Source organism: Pteropus medius, unplaced genomic scaffold (genome assembly GCF_902729225.1).
Source record: "Pteropus medius unplaced genomic scaffold, Ma_sr-lr_union100, whole genome shotgun sequence".
Taxonomy (NCBI): domain Eukaryota; kingdom Metazoa; phylum Chordata; class Mammalia; order Chiroptera; family Pteropodidae; genus Pteropus; species Pteropus medius.
Genome location: NW_024342474.1, coordinates 1,333,015 through 1,351,403, shown reverse-complemented (window position 1 = coordinate 1,351,403; position 18,389 = coordinate 1,333,015). Strand labels below are relative to the sequence as shown.

General features: G+C 40.6%; 1 protein-coding gene across 1 annotated transcript in view; it reads left to right on the top strand.

Annotated features, from left to right (window-relative positions):
• The window catches only part of R3HDM2 (R3H domain containing 2), a 128,593-nt gene that overhangs the window by 92,783 nt on the left and 17,421 nt on the right, over nucleotides 1–18,389 (top strand). The window contains 11 exon segments of the mRNA XM_039865755.1: nucleotides 806–892; nucleotides 1,413–1,539; nucleotides 2,439–2,517; nucleotides 3,161–3,220; nucleotides 3,755–3,895; nucleotides 4,302–4,410; nucleotides 7,168–7,263; nucleotides 10,101–10,132; nucleotides 10,231–10,284; nucleotides 14,510–14,742; nucleotides 16,631–16,797. Coding sequence (XP_039721689.1) covers nucleotides 806–892; nucleotides 1,413–1,539; nucleotides 2,439–2,517; nucleotides 3,161–3,220; nucleotides 3,755–3,895; nucleotides 4,302–4,410; nucleotides 7,168–7,263; nucleotides 10,101–10,132; nucleotides 10,231–10,284; nucleotides 14,510–14,742; nucleotides 16,631–16,797 — 1,185 coding nt within the window.

Here is an 18,389-nt window from a genome sequence, read left to right as displayed (position 1 = left end):
TGCTTTTGTTTTCACTATAAACCTTGATTTTATTATAAGAACTCTCAGTAAATGTTTATAGGTAGGTTTCTAATGAGTCACTGTAATTTTTGTCTCTGGGGATCCCTAGGAGAGCAGTGATTTGCGAAGTGGATTTCAGATCTTTTTGAGATTTTCTAGCCAACACAAGTAAACCAAGTGGATTTGCTTTTTATTACATTAATTCCCAAATATTAGAAAATTTTCTTTCTTTTTTTTTCTTAAACACTTCTTTTCATCCCTTGCCACTTAAGGTTTAGAGTCATTTAGCATTTGTTGTCTACTGTATGCAAGGTGCTATTTATAATATGTATATTTACATACTTTATATTATCTAATTCTCACAACAGCCCTTTAAGTATTTTTATCCCAGTTTTATTGAGGGAAAACAGAGACCCATAGAGGTCAAGCTCAGGGTTTTGTAGCTCATAAGCACAAAACCAGGAGTTGAAATTAGGACTTCTGGCTCCACTAAGCCCTGCTGCTGTGTATTCTCAGTAAACTTCTGAATCTGAAATTGGAGCACTGGGCTAGAGAGAGCGGAGAGCTAATTTTAGTGGTTTTCCGATCATCTGTTCAAAGTAGCCATTTTGTTTTTATATGTCTACTATTATAAGCAGGAGAATTATCTTCAAGTAAATCAGGAACTGGAAAGCAGGAACTGTTTAAAAAAAAATCTGTTTAACGGAAGCAGCAACTAACAGTCAGAGAGGATACCTATCATTCAGCCAAAAGCTTTCTGAATGTCCACCAAAGGAATGTATATGTGTTATTTGTTTCTTCTCAGTCTAATTCCAAGCTAAAGTTGGTACGCAGCCTGGCAGTGTGTGAGGAGTCCTCTGCCCCATTTGCTGATGGGCCATTAGAAACCCAGGTAGGTCATTTGTAAGAATAAGCATATAGCTTTTGAGTTTGGTAGTTATGTGGTAAAGTATAGCAACCGGAGCATCAACATTAGGCTTGGAAATCAGGATAGGAGCTTCAAAACAAGCCATTACAGTAAGGTATAGCATGAGTGAGAACATAAAGTATGGTTCTTCATACCTGGACTACCCACAGTGATGCAGACAAGGAGCTCCCAGGGCTGGATCTTGTTTTCCCACCCACACTCTTTCCCTCTGGTGGTCAGAACCATTTCCATCCAGTCCTTACACCAAGAACAGCCATGTAACTTGAGCTCTCCATTTGGTAGGCAGTGATTGTTGGCAGAAAAGGCCTGGCCTCTACCCTTTTGGCAGAACAAAAGCTAAAACAATTTAACTAGCAAAATACACTCTTCTGTAAGAGGATGCTGCCCACCCCAAGATTTTTCTTCTTTGCGATTTCAAGGGGGTTACAGGAGAGTTAAAATCCTTTTCCTCCTTTGATTATATTTTTCTTTACCCTTGTCCAAGGATATAATTCATTTGCACATCAGCTGCCCCTCTGACAAAGAGGAAGAAAAGTCCACAAAAGATGTCTCTGAAAAGGAAGACAAGGACAAAAACAAAGAAAAGGTCCCAAGGAAGATGCTGTCTAGAGGTGAGAACTCTTGTCCTTTCTCATCTATCCTAGAGTCTGGCTCTGCAGTGCCCTTTCTTTACATCTTAAAGCCTGGCACCCACTGGCCTAACAGTTCATAGTGTTTTGCTGACTTCATGGTTGCTTGGGAAGGTACCCAACTAGGTAACTTTCTTTGCTACTTTATCAACCTTGACTTAGGGGCTCACATGCCACAGAGAACTACTCTATTAACATTGGTGCTACCCATAGGAGGACATTGTAGTCAATTCTGATTTTATTTTTGCTTTGGAATGAACAGTGACATGGATCATCACTGGCTACAGCTCCTCCAGATACCATTTATATTTTGATTTTGGGATGCTTAGAGTAATTTTTTTTAACAGTGCAGATTTGCTATTATTATTAAGCTCTCTTTGGTTTTAAACTTGGGCTGATAGCAAAAAGACGTGATCCATAAAAATGATAGTTGAGAGGGAAAAGGCAACCTTGGGATTAAAATTTTATAAATAAATACAATAATTATAAATAATATAAATAAATACAAAAATTATAAATAATCAACATTTGAGCATGCTTGCTGAGGTTCTGGAAAATTCAGCCCTAAATGCCCTTACCTGGAATTTTATTTTCCTTAACTAGAATAAAACTGGCTTTGTTTTGGTCAGGGCATTTAGTAAATACTTATTGATGGTAATATTGATACAACACTATGACCCAGATTCTATCTTTTATAATTGTCATGAGGAATCATTGGGGGCTGGCAAATCAAAGTCATTCCGGTTTTTAAGCCAAAACCCTTGAAGTTTGATTCTACTTTCCTGTTCTTATCTCTCTTGATCAGGTTGTGGGCTTCTGGTTGAGATTAGTTATCATGCAAGGTGATAAATTTTAAATTTCTTTTGTTGTGCTGGTTCTAGACTCCAGCCAAGAATATACGGACTCCACTGGAATAGACCTACATGAATTTCTTGTTAATACACTGAAAAAGAACCCAAGGTAATAACGTGATTTGATGGAAGGGGAAAAGGGGCCAGCTACCAGAAGGATATCCAAGAGGCCAAATAGCTTCTCATAGTTTTTCCATTAGAATCTAAGATGCCCATCCCCCACCACCATGTATAATTTTATGTTCTGTGAGGGGTTCAGAATACCCTCATATTGAGGTTTCTGCTCTCTGAAGAGTTGAGAAAAATTCTGTGGAAGAAGAATGCAGAGACAAAGAAATATGAAGGCTTGGGAGTACAATTACAAAGCACAGAAGAAAAAAATAATTGATTAGTGCATAAGCTAAATCATAATTACAAATTCTATAAATAACCAGATGGACTATAGAGTAATGATTAAATTTATAAGTATAAAGAATGTTATATGACTATGACTGCCCAACAGAATTAGTTTTCTGATAAAACAAAGTACATGGTTAGGAGGATCTGCAAAATTCATACTTGATTATTTTTCTTCTTTAAAGTAACATAAGACAGACCAATGAGGCTCAGCAACCACTGCATTTTGGTCCTTTGTTGGGGTTTGGATCTATCTCTCCTTTCAGCTTCTATAGTGAGCAGGTTGTGTTCTCAGTCCTTGCTTTGAATGTTTATGGGAGGCTGCTTTTTGTTTTGTTTTAATCTTTTCTAAACAGGGACAGAATGATGCTGCTAAAATTAGAACAAGAGATTCTGGAATTTATTAATGACAACAAGTAAGTTACTTGAATTAAATACACATTTAGAGGTGGGAGGGGCATTGGAAATCAATTTAGGTACAATTTTAGGATATCCCTCGTTCATCTTTCCCTTAAAGTAATTACTCACTGAGAACCAGAAGGAGTTGGGGAGAAGTAATCAGAATGGATTAAAAAGTATATGTATGAAAACCAGGTGAGGTTTTTAAGTTATTGCAAAGACTTGAGTTGAAAAGAATTTATGCCTTTTCAGCAGCTAGCCTTTATCCCATATTTCATTATTCTTAAATGTCTTCCTTTTTTCTTTGTAGAATATCATCCAGCTGGGTGAGACCTAGGACTTATGGAGTAGTCTTAATGAGGGTAGTGAGTCAGAGTGATCTACAAAATACTATAGATAAAGAAGCTGAGAGAACCTTTTTGGTTCACATTGAGTATTTTTCTTATATCTGTTTCTCCTAAGAAATTCCCCACTTTAGATACTTTTAAGATAAATTACAATCAGCTGTTATTTTTCCTTATTTCACTTTTTTCCCATGGGTTTCCCTTCAGTAACCAGTTCAAGAAGTTTCCTCAGATGACCTCATATCACCGGATGCTATTACACCGGGTAGCAGCCTATTTTGGAATGGACCACAATGTTGATCAAACTGGAAAAGCTGTCATCATCAACAAAACCAGTAACACAAGAATGTAAGGGAGGAAACCACAGATTAGGAAGACTTTCCTGGGATAGCCTTGGGGGGTGGAAGAGGAAGGTCATAGGATCAAGATGTCTCTTTCTGGAGAAGGAGGTGTTGGGGGCGGGAGGCTATATTATCAATTCCTACTCTTTGTGAGGCCTTGGAGATAGATTCTAGAGGCACTAGTGCTTTGTGAAGACTGGCCCTTGGACTTTCTTCACCTTTATTGATAGGGTAGGTATAACTTTGGAGGAAGACAAGTTATAGATGGATAAAGAACAGAACCTGAGGATTCCATTAAAACCTTCATGTGACTCCAGAAATCCCCTGAGTGGGAGTTGTGAAATTTAAGAGGTCCACTTCCTAATAAAAGGATTTTTTCCTCCTTTCCTTCCACATTTCTTTTCCAATTGTAGCCCTGAACAGAGGTTCTCAGAACATATAAAGGATGAGAAGAATACAGAATTTCAACAGAGATTCATTCTCAAGAGAGATGATGCCAGTATGGACCGAGATGATAACCAGGTGAAGAATGGAAAGGGGTGGGCATATAGATTGCAGTAAGAGAAACTGGGAGGGCAGAAGAATTTTTTTTGGGATCAAGTACGGAATTTTATAGTATGGAAAAATATATTGAGCTATACTGAGTTGGCTTTGGCTTAATGTTGAGGACTGACTGCACTTGTTGAGCTGAATGCCACCCTCTTAGCCCCAGAGAGACATGGTGCTGAGGTTTGCTGGGTTTTCTCATTTGGCCTGGAACTCCCTGGTTCTGCCACTGACTTCTGACTCCACGTCATTTTGGGACAAAGCAAGGTCCCTCCCTGCTTCGGCCTTGATTCAGCTGCTGGCTTCATCCTTTTTTTCTTTGATAGTTAGGGATTTCTTTGGGAACCACCCAAAGCTACTTTATCCTACTTCCACTCTTATCCTAGCTCAGGGCTAGCCATGAAGTGGCAAAACTGTGATCTGATTTACCTACTTATAAAGGTGTCTCTGATCCCTTTCTGCAAACTCCTCATTCTTCTCCCAACTCCTTCCACCAAGGTGAGTGAGATAATTTGACTTTTGATGCTGGGAACCTCAGACAGTATCCCATTTTTGATCCTCTCCTGTGGGAATAAGAAGTGAACAGTCTGCCCCATCCTTTCATTTATAGGCCTGGTTGTCACCCTGACTTCGAGCACACCCTTCAGGTAGAAAGTAAGTGATTTGAGGGTTAGTTTTCCTAGCCACATATAGAGTTTAGATACAGCCTGCTTTTGCTTGGCCTCCATAGGAGGTTAGGTGGTGAACCAGGATTAAGGTTTGAAGAGCATGGTTGGGTAGAGCCAATATGAGTCTTAACTAATTAATGATAATTATAATAATATCTCACTTCTAGAGTCAAAATTAATTTTCTAGGGATACTGTATGGTCTTGAGACCAGGACTTTTCCTGTTTGTTACTTGAATATTTGAGGGAGTCCTTTTGAGAAAAGTGCCAATATCTGTTTTGGACAAACACACTGGGTCTGATCGAAAAGAATAAAATATACAAAAAGACAAAATTTAAAAAACAAGAAAAAGCCTTTCCATCCTGATGCCCTTCTCTCCATTTTCCCAAAACCCTTTTTTGTGGATCAGGAATTATTTAGGCCTAGAGGCACATTGGGGCTGAGTGGAATCTGTCCTTGTTTTGAAGGTTTCATCTCTCAGCTTCAGGCTTGATTCATAGTAGGTTAGGCTCTGTGCACTTTCTGTCTGTGATATTAATAATAAACACAGTAATTGCTATTTTACTGAGTGTTTTCTCTGAACTAGACTCTGTTCCTAAAGCATTATATACATTATCTCTTTTAATGCTTTCTACAACTCAATGTAGATGGGGGTTATTAGCCCCACTTTAAATGTAAGAAGACTGAGGCTAAGAGATGTTATACACCTGAAGTGACATTATTCAGAGGTGGCAGAGTTGAGATCCTGCCTCACCTCAAAGCCCATTATGCTCTTTGTATTCTGCCACTGGTTTACCAGTGCTAGAGGCTGAGGACAATGTAACAACTTAAGGTCCTGTGTCTTCTTGAAATGAGATTTGTAAAAGGACATTTGGTAGAATTTAGGTTTTTAAGGCTAGTTGAGAACTAAATCTAGTCAAAAGTTGATACTCCTGAAGTTATGCCTACCTCTGGAGATTGGTGAAGATCAGGAAGATCAGCCTAGAGCGTCAGTCTTTTTAGTTGCTTCATTCGAAGCTTTCAAAGCCTCTGGATTGAACGTCGGAATCATTTATAACCTGATGACATTCATTTGATGGGTTATCTCCCGCAGAGTTCCATGCCTTCAAGAGCAGTATGGAAAAGGACACTCTGTAACACCTTACCCAGAGCAGTGCTCACAACTCACAGGCCAAGAGAGAAAAAGACAATGTTGGAGAGTTGTATGGTAGACTAGCCAGAGGTGGGGATCTGTCCAGCCATTCCCTCTGGTCATCTGACTACATTTCTCAGAGAATATAAGGTTCTCTATCCTCCATGTCCTTCTTTTTCTTTTCTTTCGCTCTTTCTCTCCCCTCCTTCTAGTGTACCTTTTTATCTGTTCCTTTCTCTGTCCATCCTTCTTTCTATTCTATTCTCTTTCTCTTTTCCTCTTTGTGTTGCTCTGTTCTCTTTCTTCTCTGTTTCTGCAATTTCTCTTTCCCTTCCTCCAGGAGCTATAGTTAAGATTAGAAAAAATTTTTAAGTGTTGAGTTTAGCTTTGCCCTTGGGATTTCATTTCCAAGATCCTCTTTGCTGAGCTGCGTGTGACTTGGGTCTTCAGGCCATGGCATTAGTGACTAAAGAAGGGATAATATCAGGTGCTAGATCTATAAAACTCTTAATCTACATTAAACTCTACCAAACCTGTTTCTTCTCCCTCCTTAGCTTCCTCCTAGCCCTTGCTTTCCCTCCAAAGCACTATTGTTTATTCCCTCAGCTATTCTCTTGACCCTCACTGATTGGAGAGTACCTGATTATTATAAGGAAGTAACCCCATCCTTATAGTTGTTGTTCTTGATACTCTGAGGGTGGGGGTGGGGAGATGGAGAGGCCCCAACCATCCAGGAAACCTGATCTCCCAAACTGCATGGTCAGATGTACCCAGTGAAACCTGTCCAACACTGGAAATTTTATTTATTTTTTTTCCTTTTTTTTTTTTTTTTGACGGCAACTGTAAACTCTCCCGGTTTCTCTTCCTTGCTGGTGTGCAGTGAGCTTGCAGTACGAGGAGAACTTAACTAGCTTAATTCTGCTCATCGATCTAGATCAGAGTTCCATTGCAGGATGGAAGGAGGAGCAAGTCAATAGAAGAGAGAGAGGAGGAATATCAAAGGGTCCGAGAGAGAATATTTGCCCGAGAGGTAAGTGTAGCTTCTGAGAGTTGTCGGCCCATAGCTTTTAGCTCTTAATCTTTGGATTGTGAATGGAATGAACCCTCCATAAATGTTTTGTTGTTGTTGTTTTAACCAAAATCAGCCAGACCCAGATTTGATCTCTAAAATTAAATGCGGTTTATTGGGAGCTATAGATTTTTAACATATTCTGCCATCTGGCATCTAAAGAGAACAAATGGAATGGCTGAATTTGGTGGATATGATTAGATTGAAAATAGAAATGGCTTTGGCAGGACTTAAGGAAGGGCTCTGAATCTTGCCTGTCAAACCCTCCTCCTGCTTACGCTCTTTCACTTACACAATCCATTTTAGGCATCTTTGATTCTAAGTGGAAGACTTAGTATCCACACAGCCTGTACAGTCATCTTGTTTGGCCAACCTTGTTTTTAGGATGTTTTGGTGATTGTTAGAACACAGATCTGGCATCCATTCTCTGAGCTCCACATTCCACATGCACAGATGGTACCATTCACTAGTCGTCAAGTCTCTAGCTGAACAGAAAGCCTCTTTCTTCCTATGTTTCTTACCTTGCTTCTTAGGATAGGACTGGCTCCATGGGCCAAAAGGCAACGTGAATCATTTTAGGCAGCTTTATTCTTAAGAATTATGGCCTATATCAGATATACTCTGGTGACTTTGCCTACCAGACTGAAGAGAAATATGGCAGAAATTCAGGAAAGACTGTAGATAGGCAAGATAGGAACAAATCAGAAAATGTAGGATCCAGATAGCAGCACCATCTTACAGTCAAAGTAGCAAACAAAGGAGGAAGAGCCAGCCTTCCTTTATTGTCAAAAGATAGCCAGTTCTAATCAGTATATTTAGATGGACACCACTCTCCTCCCATTTCCCCACTCTTCCCTCCATCAGCAAGACAGAAAATATATATCTCTTCATCATCGCCTAACTCAGTAAAACAATGTCTCCAGCTTTAAGAAAACTGAACTGTTTTATGAACCAGTTCCATTGTCTCAGGAGACCCAAGTGTTACAGGGATCCTCACTTGAGACAGATATGTGACAAACCTTCTGGCTCAAAGGAAAAGGAATCTTTTTATCCTTCTGCTACATAGACTTACATTCTGAGTCAGAAAAATCCATCCTTCAGGTTGTCCAATCATAGCTAAAGAGGGTTCTCTAACCCTTACCTGCAAACCAGTTGGGTGGAATGAGAGGAAAGAGGTCATTTGTACATGGCTGTGGCCGTTGAAGACCCTAAATTATAGACAGAGCAGGTTAGTGATGATAGTAACAAACACTTACATATCTTTCAGTGCTTACTATCTTTCAGACACTGTTTGTAGCACTTTGCATAAATTATCTAATCCTCTTACTATATTTATTTTCCTCATTTTATACATGTGGGACTGAGGCATAGAGAAGTTAAGTAATCTAAGATCACTTAATGAAAAAGCTGGTATTTGAATTCAGGCAGTCTGGCTCCAGAGTCCATACTCTTAACTGCTAAAATAAACTACCTCTCAATAGCTTGCTCTTCTCTGAGCTCTTTAGATTAAGGAGTTCCAGTGAGATCATAGCATAGCTATATGTGATGTACATCTCTGCTTCACTGACACATGGAAATGACTGCCCCACCATGCCAGCCATTGGCAAAGCCACAGATATTCTGAAGGTACAAGCAACTTTTAATAGGGTATTGTGGCAAATTATGAACAGCACTGAAATGTATCTACCTACAACCATAACAAAGTCAAAGTTAGCTCTTCTGTCCTTATTTCTCCTGATTCCTAGTCTCTCAAGCCTCTACAAATATATGTATTCTTTGTTAAATCCTTGTGTATTTATCATTTTCATTTTAGTACTTCCTAACTCTTGCTGTGGTAGAGGCATCAGGAATCTCAGAAGGTCTAGACAAGGAAAAATGACCAAAGCCCACCATACTTTAAGATTACCATATGGAGAGGAACCTGGCCAGTCAAAGGGAGATGATTAAGAATAGAGCTGTAGGTTGGGACAGAGAGGAGGAAGAGGCAGACCAGAAGAAGGGGAAATGGCAAGAAGGGTATTTGGATGGAAATGTTGCTGCCACAGACTTCTCTGGAGCCTGAGCTGCATTTGGGAAAACAGCCCCATAGAGGCTCTGCTCTGTGTGGAGCTTATTCTGCTCAGAAGCTGGACACTCTTGGTACCTTTTTCTAAGGCTTGGGAGTCCACCATAATGCTTACTTCACTCAGCTCAGTGGCTTTGTCAGGAAATGATCCCCAAAAGGAATATTTTTAGGCTTTTAATTTTCTCATTTTTTCTAGGCTCTGAAAAGTACCTGCTCCCCAAATTTCTTACTCTCCTTGGGTCTCAGGTCAGAATGTCATTCATTTTGGCCAGTGTAGAGGATAGAAATGGAATAATCATTGAGGATGATTTCCAAAAAAACTAAATTTCTTTCTCTTGTCTCCCTTTTCCCTACCTTTGAATGCATTCTTTAGGACCAAGCACACCAATTATTATGCTTAGCTTAATTCTAGAGAGAATAAATTTAGAGCAAAAAAGGAAATAATAGTTAGGTTAATACTTTCCTCTTCCTCCTTTCCATACTCCTACCTTTATCAACCTCTCTTTAAATACTCTGTGGGAAGGCTAAGAAAGCTGAATGCTCTTTCCTATTAAAGGTGAGAAGTCAAGTTGGGTGTGTGGGTGTGGGTCATCCTGTCCCTGCTCCCTCTCTCCCTGTTGGGGGGTGAGCTTGGTTTGAGGACTTTGGGTATTCATAGCATCATGGACACCCTTTTCGGTTATGCCATGCTGTTTTCTTATAAGTTATTTTCCGTTTTCTCCCCCTCACCTAGACTGGCCAGAACGGATATCTAAATGACATCAGGTTAGTACCACTTAGCATGTTCCCTGCTTCTCATTGAGCTTTGTCAGTGAGGTTAATATAATCCTGTAATGATGCTTTTCTTTGATGTTAACCAACAGACTCTCCAAAGAAGCCTTTTCTTCTAGCTCTCACAAGAGAAGGCAGATTTTTAGGTACCTCTGTGTAATCTATATCTCCCCTTGTTTTTATTTTGTTTTGTTTTGTTTTGCTGTAATCTTTTCAGCGGAGTGAGTTTGCTCCATGCATGGCTGCTTGTGGAATAATTCAACTTGTGGTATTTGCAACACTGGATATTTTTCCTAATTTAAAAAAAAGGCTCCTGCTTAGTGATTTTGTTTTTATTGTTGCTGATTTCATTTTAAGTCCTGGATAGGTGGTGAAGGGGACCAATCTGGGATAGGTACTGTTTCCTCCCAGAAATTTGCTAGAATTGGGCATTTTTGGAAGAATTCAGCATATCTTAAGGTAAAAGAATGGCTATCTTCTAGCTACCTTTTCTGAATCTATGGAAAGAGGTGAAGAGCCTTATCCCTGACTCAGCATAAGGAATGTTTTGTATCTTTAAGAAAGAATAGTACAAACATACATATAAAAAGACATGCAAACGCCTCTGTCTATGTAGTTTTCTCTTTTGAGATAATGACTTATTTAAGATGACTCATTTCTGAGGCCCCCACAAGGACCTCAGAAAGGACTTGTCTGCCTTAGGAGGGACTTAGATTATATACTTTATATGATTGTCCATGACTTGCTCTTAATGTTGGTGAAATCAGCTATATTAACTTCTCCAGTACCTAATAGTCTCCATTTTCCACAAAGCAGTCATGAGATTATCCCATTTATTTCTTGAGTCTCAGTCCCACCCCAGTGATTACACAAAGTAGTGATGAGAGAAGCACTACTTTAAGACCTTGTCCCGGCATCAACTCATTTAAGTATATTCTTCCCATTTACCATAAAAAACTATAGTGCACAGAAAGCCCTGAGTGTTTAATACTAGGATTCAGGTCTAACCCTCTCCAAAGAGTTTCTCTCTTTTTGAATCCTAAGCTTGATAGGACCTTATTAACTCAGATTAGTTAGAGCTCTCATTCCTAGTACTTCAGTTGTCCCTTTCCTATTGCCCCATTGTCCTTTCTAAAGCTAATCAAGCTGTGGAGATTGGGCTAGTCAGAATTCCCGTTCTTGGAATAGAGGATTTATCTCCTTTTCCATATCTCTGAACTTTTTTTCCTAGATTTTCTCACCCTAAGGTCCATCTGAAAACCTCACACAGAGAGGGCTTTATGTTGGTGGTTGCAGTCATGATAGAGTCCCCTTAAAAAAAAAAAAAAAATCCTGTCCTATATTGTACATTTCGGAGTCAAATCATCTCAGAATACCTATAATAAACAGGAGTTGTAAACTAACTTCTACGTGTGACTTAATGCACAGTGCTTTACAATTGTCAAAGTATACTGTATCTGATTCAGTTCTCTCATTGTTCTGATTTGGTAGGCTGGTTTACACGTAAAAAAACAGAAGCAGAGAGATTAAGTGGCCAACCCAAGTTTTCATGGCTGTTAGTACTAAAACTGGGACTGACTCTTTGTCCAGTGTACTTTTCATCACATCACACCAGCTCTCTACAAACATCATCCCTTCCTCTCTGAGTAGTGTTCCATTTGGAGCCCTAATTCAGATTCACTGCTAGGAATGATGTCCTTATTAGTGCTGTGGAGCATCAGACTATATCAAACTGTGCAGATAATAGCTTGAAAGATCTAGTGAGCAGGTGCAGCGCTGTCCTATCAAGACCTTTTATGCTGCTGCTTTCCATACTGGGTTTTGATTAAACATCTAGGTCATTTTAATGCAGCTCCATGGACTCTTAAAGGGTAACTTCTTCCTCTATTTGGGTACTAGTCAAGAACTCTAATGATTAGAAGCTGATCTTCTGTAACTGCTTTATACCTTTCTTCCCAAGTTTGTGAAACAACCACCCTATACCAGATTCCCTCAACTACAATTGGCAATAACTGCGACAACTCAGTTCTTTGGAAGATTCTACTCTACTGATAAATACACCAGTGAGGGTTACTGATATTTATTGCCACCTCTGCCACAGACCTCCCTACCCATTCTGCAGACCCAGTAACCGTGCTTTTAACCAGCACTAATCTACTTGTAAAAACTAAGTTGGTTCTGATTTCACAGAAGTATGAAGTGTGAATGTTCTCTGTCTTTCACCCGCATCTCTCAAACACACACCCAACCCAATCCTGTGCTCAGAGTTGAGTCTGGTAGTTTTCCCTAACTACCTTATTTTAGTGAAGTGGAAAAAGGCATGGCTAGAGATTGGGTTTAGTTGTAGAAAAGGAAAACTGATCTCTTTCCTGGTCAAGACTCAACTTAGGTTCCCTACCACTCAGGGATGTAGTATAACCCAGATTAATCAGAAGATCATCAGACAAGCCACAGCTTCAATACTTGATCATCACTGTCTTAGGGAAACTGGATGAGTACAGCTGCTACTTTGGCTCAAGCTTCCCAGGGTGTTTGGTTTAACATTGACTCATTCACTGTCCTCTGGTAGAAAGGAAAGTAAATGGCAGAATTGTCCTAATAAATAGTAGAGTGTTTGATTTAGGTGTAAAAGGCCATTAGGATTCGTCTTGTAAAATTCAAGCTCTAATGTCTAATTAGCAGCCTCATCCATTGCCACTGCTGTATCCCCTTACCACCCATCCCCGCCCGCCCCCGCCTCCACACCTTTACCAAGTCTTCTCAGTAGACTTGCCTTTGTCCATTGAGACAGAGCTGCTGGTTCTCACTTGAGATCTGGTTCTGTTCATGGAGAGTCCCTGATTTATACTTCTTTCTTGTTTCCCATTCTACTTTTGACATCCCTAAGAAAAAGGGGTAAAGTCTTGGAGAAACAGGAATATTTTCTAGCCCTCTATTCTAACTATATAGAGAGAAGCTTTGAGGTTATATATGTATCTACTTGGAATTCAGAGAAGAATTAACATGTCCCTAAACAGCTGTGCCAGTGTGTTCTTAGCCCACTATGATTGGCTTGGCTAAAAACTAAAATAGTGACCCTAGCATATATTTTGCCCATCTTCTCTATAGTACCTTCAGAGCAGATATTCTAGTAAAGAAAGGTATTTCTTTATTACCTCCTTAAGGAAAATATCTTCTTTTATTAGAATGACTCTGAGCCTAGTGTCTTTGAAGCTACAGAGATTGGGATGGGGTTTTCTATTTGCTTTAGGTGGAATGGTAGTAAAAAGAAGGGAGCCCAAGCTATCATGAGTTTTTCTCAATTGCTCCTCAGTATACATACCAAAATCTTTGCAATTCTTGTTATTTGGTTTCCTTAGATCATTGGTTGTTGGAGTTGAGGGACGTGAAAGGAAAATTCCTGGTTCTTGGTTGCTTACTGATTAAGAAACAGTAAGAGCTCAAGACTTAGGGCTTTTAGGCCAACCCCATCTATCTTTAAGGAGTACAGCTATCTGTAATCACAGGCAATGATTATGGCATCAGCATAACCCTGATATTTCTAAAGCAGAATAAGAGAGGATGAATCCCTTTTCTCTATAGGCTTGTGCCTTGCCTAGAGTAAGAGGGTTATTAATATGGAGACAACTAGGCACAGTCCGCCCACTACTGCTTGCCATCCAGGGTCCCAAGGGCATATTTGCTTGATCATGCCGAGGACTTCAGCCCTTAGAGACCCTGGAACAAACTGTTCCCAGATACCAATACAGAACTTCCACAAAAACAGGTTAGATCAAATCTGGACTGTCAGACTGAGTTTCCGGAGTGCCCATTTAGCCCACTATACTCCTCTTCCCACCCCTGGAACAGTGGCCATAAGTAGCACCTCTGCTGGTTAGACATATATTATGTGGAAGACCTGTTGTGGGATTTATCCATGTTATTGGCTACTACTGCCTTCTAGCACTAGTAACATCCAAGAGTCCTTTGTTTTAAGGACTCCCAGAAGGAGCTGGTACTCCTCTGCTCCCCACTATTTCCTGCATGTGTGGAATCCCTGCAGTGGGGCGTTGGGAGGAAGAGACCACAGCCAATCTCAGCATCATGTATGTGGTTTCCCATCCACCTCTGGTCTGACGTATTGAATTAGTTGCCAGTGCACTGTCTTCCAGATTTGCCTCTGTGCTCTTTGTTACTGTACTGGTTATTGTTCTGTCTGTTCTCATCAAGTCTTGGTTGGCCAGCCAACTAACAAGAAGTCAGTGTTCATCCTTCTCCCACCCCCAACCCTCACCCCTTCTTTGTTAATTGAAAGAATAGAAATGAACTCTCTCCTAGCCCTTCTACAGAAGTGGTAGGTGGGGAGTGCTCTGACCACTATGGTCTCCGCAGGGGGAACCGTGAAGGGCTGAGCCGTACCTCAAGCAGCCGCCAGAGCAGCACAGACAGCGAACTCAAATCCCTGGAGCCACGGCCTTGGAGCAGCACAGACTCTGACGGCTCTGTCCGGAGCATGCGCCCCCCCGTCACCAAAGCCAGCAGCTTCAGCGGAATCTCTATCCTCACCCGGGGTGACAGCATTGGGAACAGCAAAGGTGGCAGTGCAGGAAGGATCTCCAGGCCAGGTACTAAAGCTTCTCACCTTCTGTGTCATGCCCATCATTTCTTGCTTGTCTTTTGTAAAACATCACTGATACTTAACTTTTAATGAAACACTTGTCCCAATATAGTGTTCTGGAAACCTAACACAGCCAGCTTAAGCAGAAATTTTATTTCTTGAATTCATTGTCATTTTGAGTCCCCTTTCTGATTTCCTTTCAAGTCTTCTTTTCTAATTGGAAAAAAACTGGGATTAGATTATTTTATCTGATTTCCAACTGAGGTGTGACATCTCTATCAGCCTAGGCTCAGGTTATATATGAAGATGGGAATGATAGCTGCTTTAATTCTGTGACCTCTGAAATTATAAAGAGGGTTCATAGAGCAGTGGGAACCCTTATAGTTTAGCTACATGTGATTAATTGGTAGCAGCCAATAGACTAGAACTTCAAGTGGTACTGTTGTGGCTGCTTCTCTGGAGCTTAGTCACTGAGAAGGAGCATATATTCCACATGCCAGGTCTGTAACTACCCTTTAGCTCTCTTGATCTTCTGTGTAATCTCCATCTATTCCTGTTGCACTCTTAGCAGAGGGACATTTAGCTCTTTATACAAAGTAGACCTCTATTTCACCATCTTCCTGCCTTTGAAGAATTGTTTGACTCTCATCCCAGAAGATCCGTTGATCTAGTCCTCAGAAGACGTCAGTGGTGGTGAAGATTTTGTCTCTGACTATTGGGTCTCTGCTGCCTTTCCCTGTTACCTCCTTTATCTTCTTTTAATTATGACATTAGCTCCCAAACTGGTTTCCCTGCTCCATCTTTAGCCCTTTATAGAGCCAGTTTACCAATCTATAACATAGATCTAGTCAAGTCTTTCCTCTCTTAAAAAATTCATGTTTCTACATTTCCCACATAATAAAATCCAGATTACTTAATATAGCCAAACTTCCCGACTCCAGTGTGCAATCTCAGTCTCATTTTCAGATAGTCATCCTCCTCTAGCCCTCCATCCATTTCTTGAATATGACATTAGCTTTGCCCTCTCTCAGTCTGACAAGCCTTCTATTCATCCTTCAAACCTGTCTCTCCTGCCACTTCTTTAAACCCTTCCCCCTAACCCTTCCAGGAATTATTGCTTCCTCATCTTTAGTTTTATATAGCTTTGTTCATATCACTGATGTACCCCTTTTCCTTATCAGATTGTAATCACTGTGTGGATGTTCATCTTTTGTCAGAAGATCCTGTGCTGCCTAAGAGCAAGGACTGTGTTCCCTTCACCTTTTTGTCCTCAGTTCATTATACAATGCTTAGAATATAGTTGATATTCAGTATGAGTATTTTGTGTGAATGCACACATGACTTGGAGAGCTTGGAAATGGGGAAAATAGTTGGATGAAGTTTGTGTGTATTTGTATGCACAGGCATGTGGAATATATGCTCCTTCTCAGAAGAGGCAAGGTTGCCTTCTCAGCAATTTTTGTGATACTGCAAATTGAGAAGAAATCAAAGAGAAGACCCAGCTCTAAGGGACTAGGAATCTGTACTTTCCCAGGAAGCAAACATTCATTCATGTTTTCAGCTATCTAATCATGATGGAGAGACTCTATGCACTTCAGGGGAGGCGGCATAACAGCCTCACATTTTGTTCCAATTCCAAAACTGAACATTGAGAGTCAAGATGACTACTGTTTCTAGGGAGCAGAAACCTACTAAGATGAGGACTCCCATCAGCAGGGCAGCTGAAATGCCTCCATACTAATACGTGGATCTTCCTAAGATATTTGGGGAAATGAACAGAAGGAGGGTGAAGAGAAACATCACGGAAAAACTAGAGCCCTGCAGCTGGGCCCTCCAGGGGTGGTATGTTTATGACTTGTGCTCATAACTCTTGGTGGGTTTCCTCTTTGCCTTAGGTATGGCACTAGGTGCCCCAGAAGTGTGCAACCAGGTCACCTCATCCCAGTCTGTCCGGGGCCTTCTCCCTTGTACTGCCCAGCAGCAACAGCAGCAGCAGCAACTTCCTGTTCTTCCACCCACGCCTCAGCAACAGCCATCCTTGAATAATCACATGATCTCACAGGTGAGTCATCACTCAGTGCCAGAGCCCCCTCTGCTCTGAATCAGGCAAGCTCAGGAAGTAGTCATGTCTCTTGTTCTGTGGGTGGCAGGAAAGATCTGTTTTTGGAGGCATGGCACTCTCTCCCCCATTTCTCATTCGTTAGTTGTGGGGAAAAAAGAGTAAGGGTGAAGGTTTGACCAAAGTGCTCTTAGTAGAGTCAGTCTGGGAGTGTTTTGTTTTACATTTCTTCCTCTGCCTCCTGAGAATTGTCGGTGGGATCTTTTACCCCATTCCACATTTCTGCTGTCCCCCATCTCCCTCTACACCTTTGTAATTAGCAAGGTGATTTTGCTCATTATATCCATATTTGGTGAAAAGATCACAGTTTTCACCATACTCTGACTGAATATATTCATGTGACTGTAGACCTATAAATAGACATTTATGTTTGTAGGGGTTGGGAGGAGAGGAAGTAACACTCAAGACCCCTGCCATACCTATGCCATAAGGCACAAAACCAAATAATGCTCCCCTGTCCTCAGTCTACAGGGTCTAACCTAGCACTATACTCCCTGTTGTCTTTGTTTCTCATGCCATCCCTTGGCTATGTGCCAAGCTCTTTTTTCCTTCTGTTTATGGACGGGTAGATGTTGATACCAGCTAGAATGTGAGTGAAGTTTTCCTTAGGTTGGAGACAAGTCATCAGCATAAGAATCAGATCTCATTCTAAATGGAACCTCAGTGTTTTAGGTTTAAAAGTCTCCTTAATACCCTGAGGAGAAGGGCTTGGAGATTTTCATTTATTCTTTTCTTCCATGAGTAGAGCTCTTCATGAACAGAGCATATGCTTTATCCTGAAGTATTCTCTGGTGGCCAGGAAGCCCATGCATCTGTGCTCTTTTCTGCTGCAGTTTAAGTTCTTGTCTCATCTCCCAGGCTCCCTCATCTCCCTGCTTAGTTAGTTCTGCTTGGCCTCAGATGTATCTCTTCCATAGGTTCAAGAAGCAAGTCTCAAGCACCCTAGAAACTGAAATCTAGAGTGAAAAGACCCAGAATGGTCCAGTACCTCACAATTCAAATATTCTGAAGTGAAGCTAAAATAAAGAATAGTGAAGATCTAGGAAACCCTGCTTTGTATCTTAATGTAACCCATATGCATATCATTCCAGTCCTTCATCTCAGTCCCTATATCAGTTTCTTTATAGTCCTGACTTACTTTCTTTTTCTACCACCATCTGCTTCATTAAATCTCATTCATTTCAGCTTACCTCTCTCTATACTGAAACATAACGTGTGCTTTTCCTTGTCTGTGTCTTAACTGAGGCCTCTAAGTGGGTAAACTCTCTGCTTCTCCTTCTTGCTATCTCCTATTATGTTTCTGTGAGTGTATGTTTCACTTTTCTAAGACTCCGGTATTTTTTTGAGTTTCCTAAAATGTGTGTATTTTAATAGTCTTGCTCCCTTTTCTCCCTTTTAGTCTTCCATCTGCCTCTTCCTTCTATCCACATCTAGAAACAGACAATAGGAGTGGGATAGGAATAATGAGATAAATAACCTTTTGGGACTGAAAAAAAATTAGAATGTCCAGTTGGCTGGCCCTAAATCTCAAACTT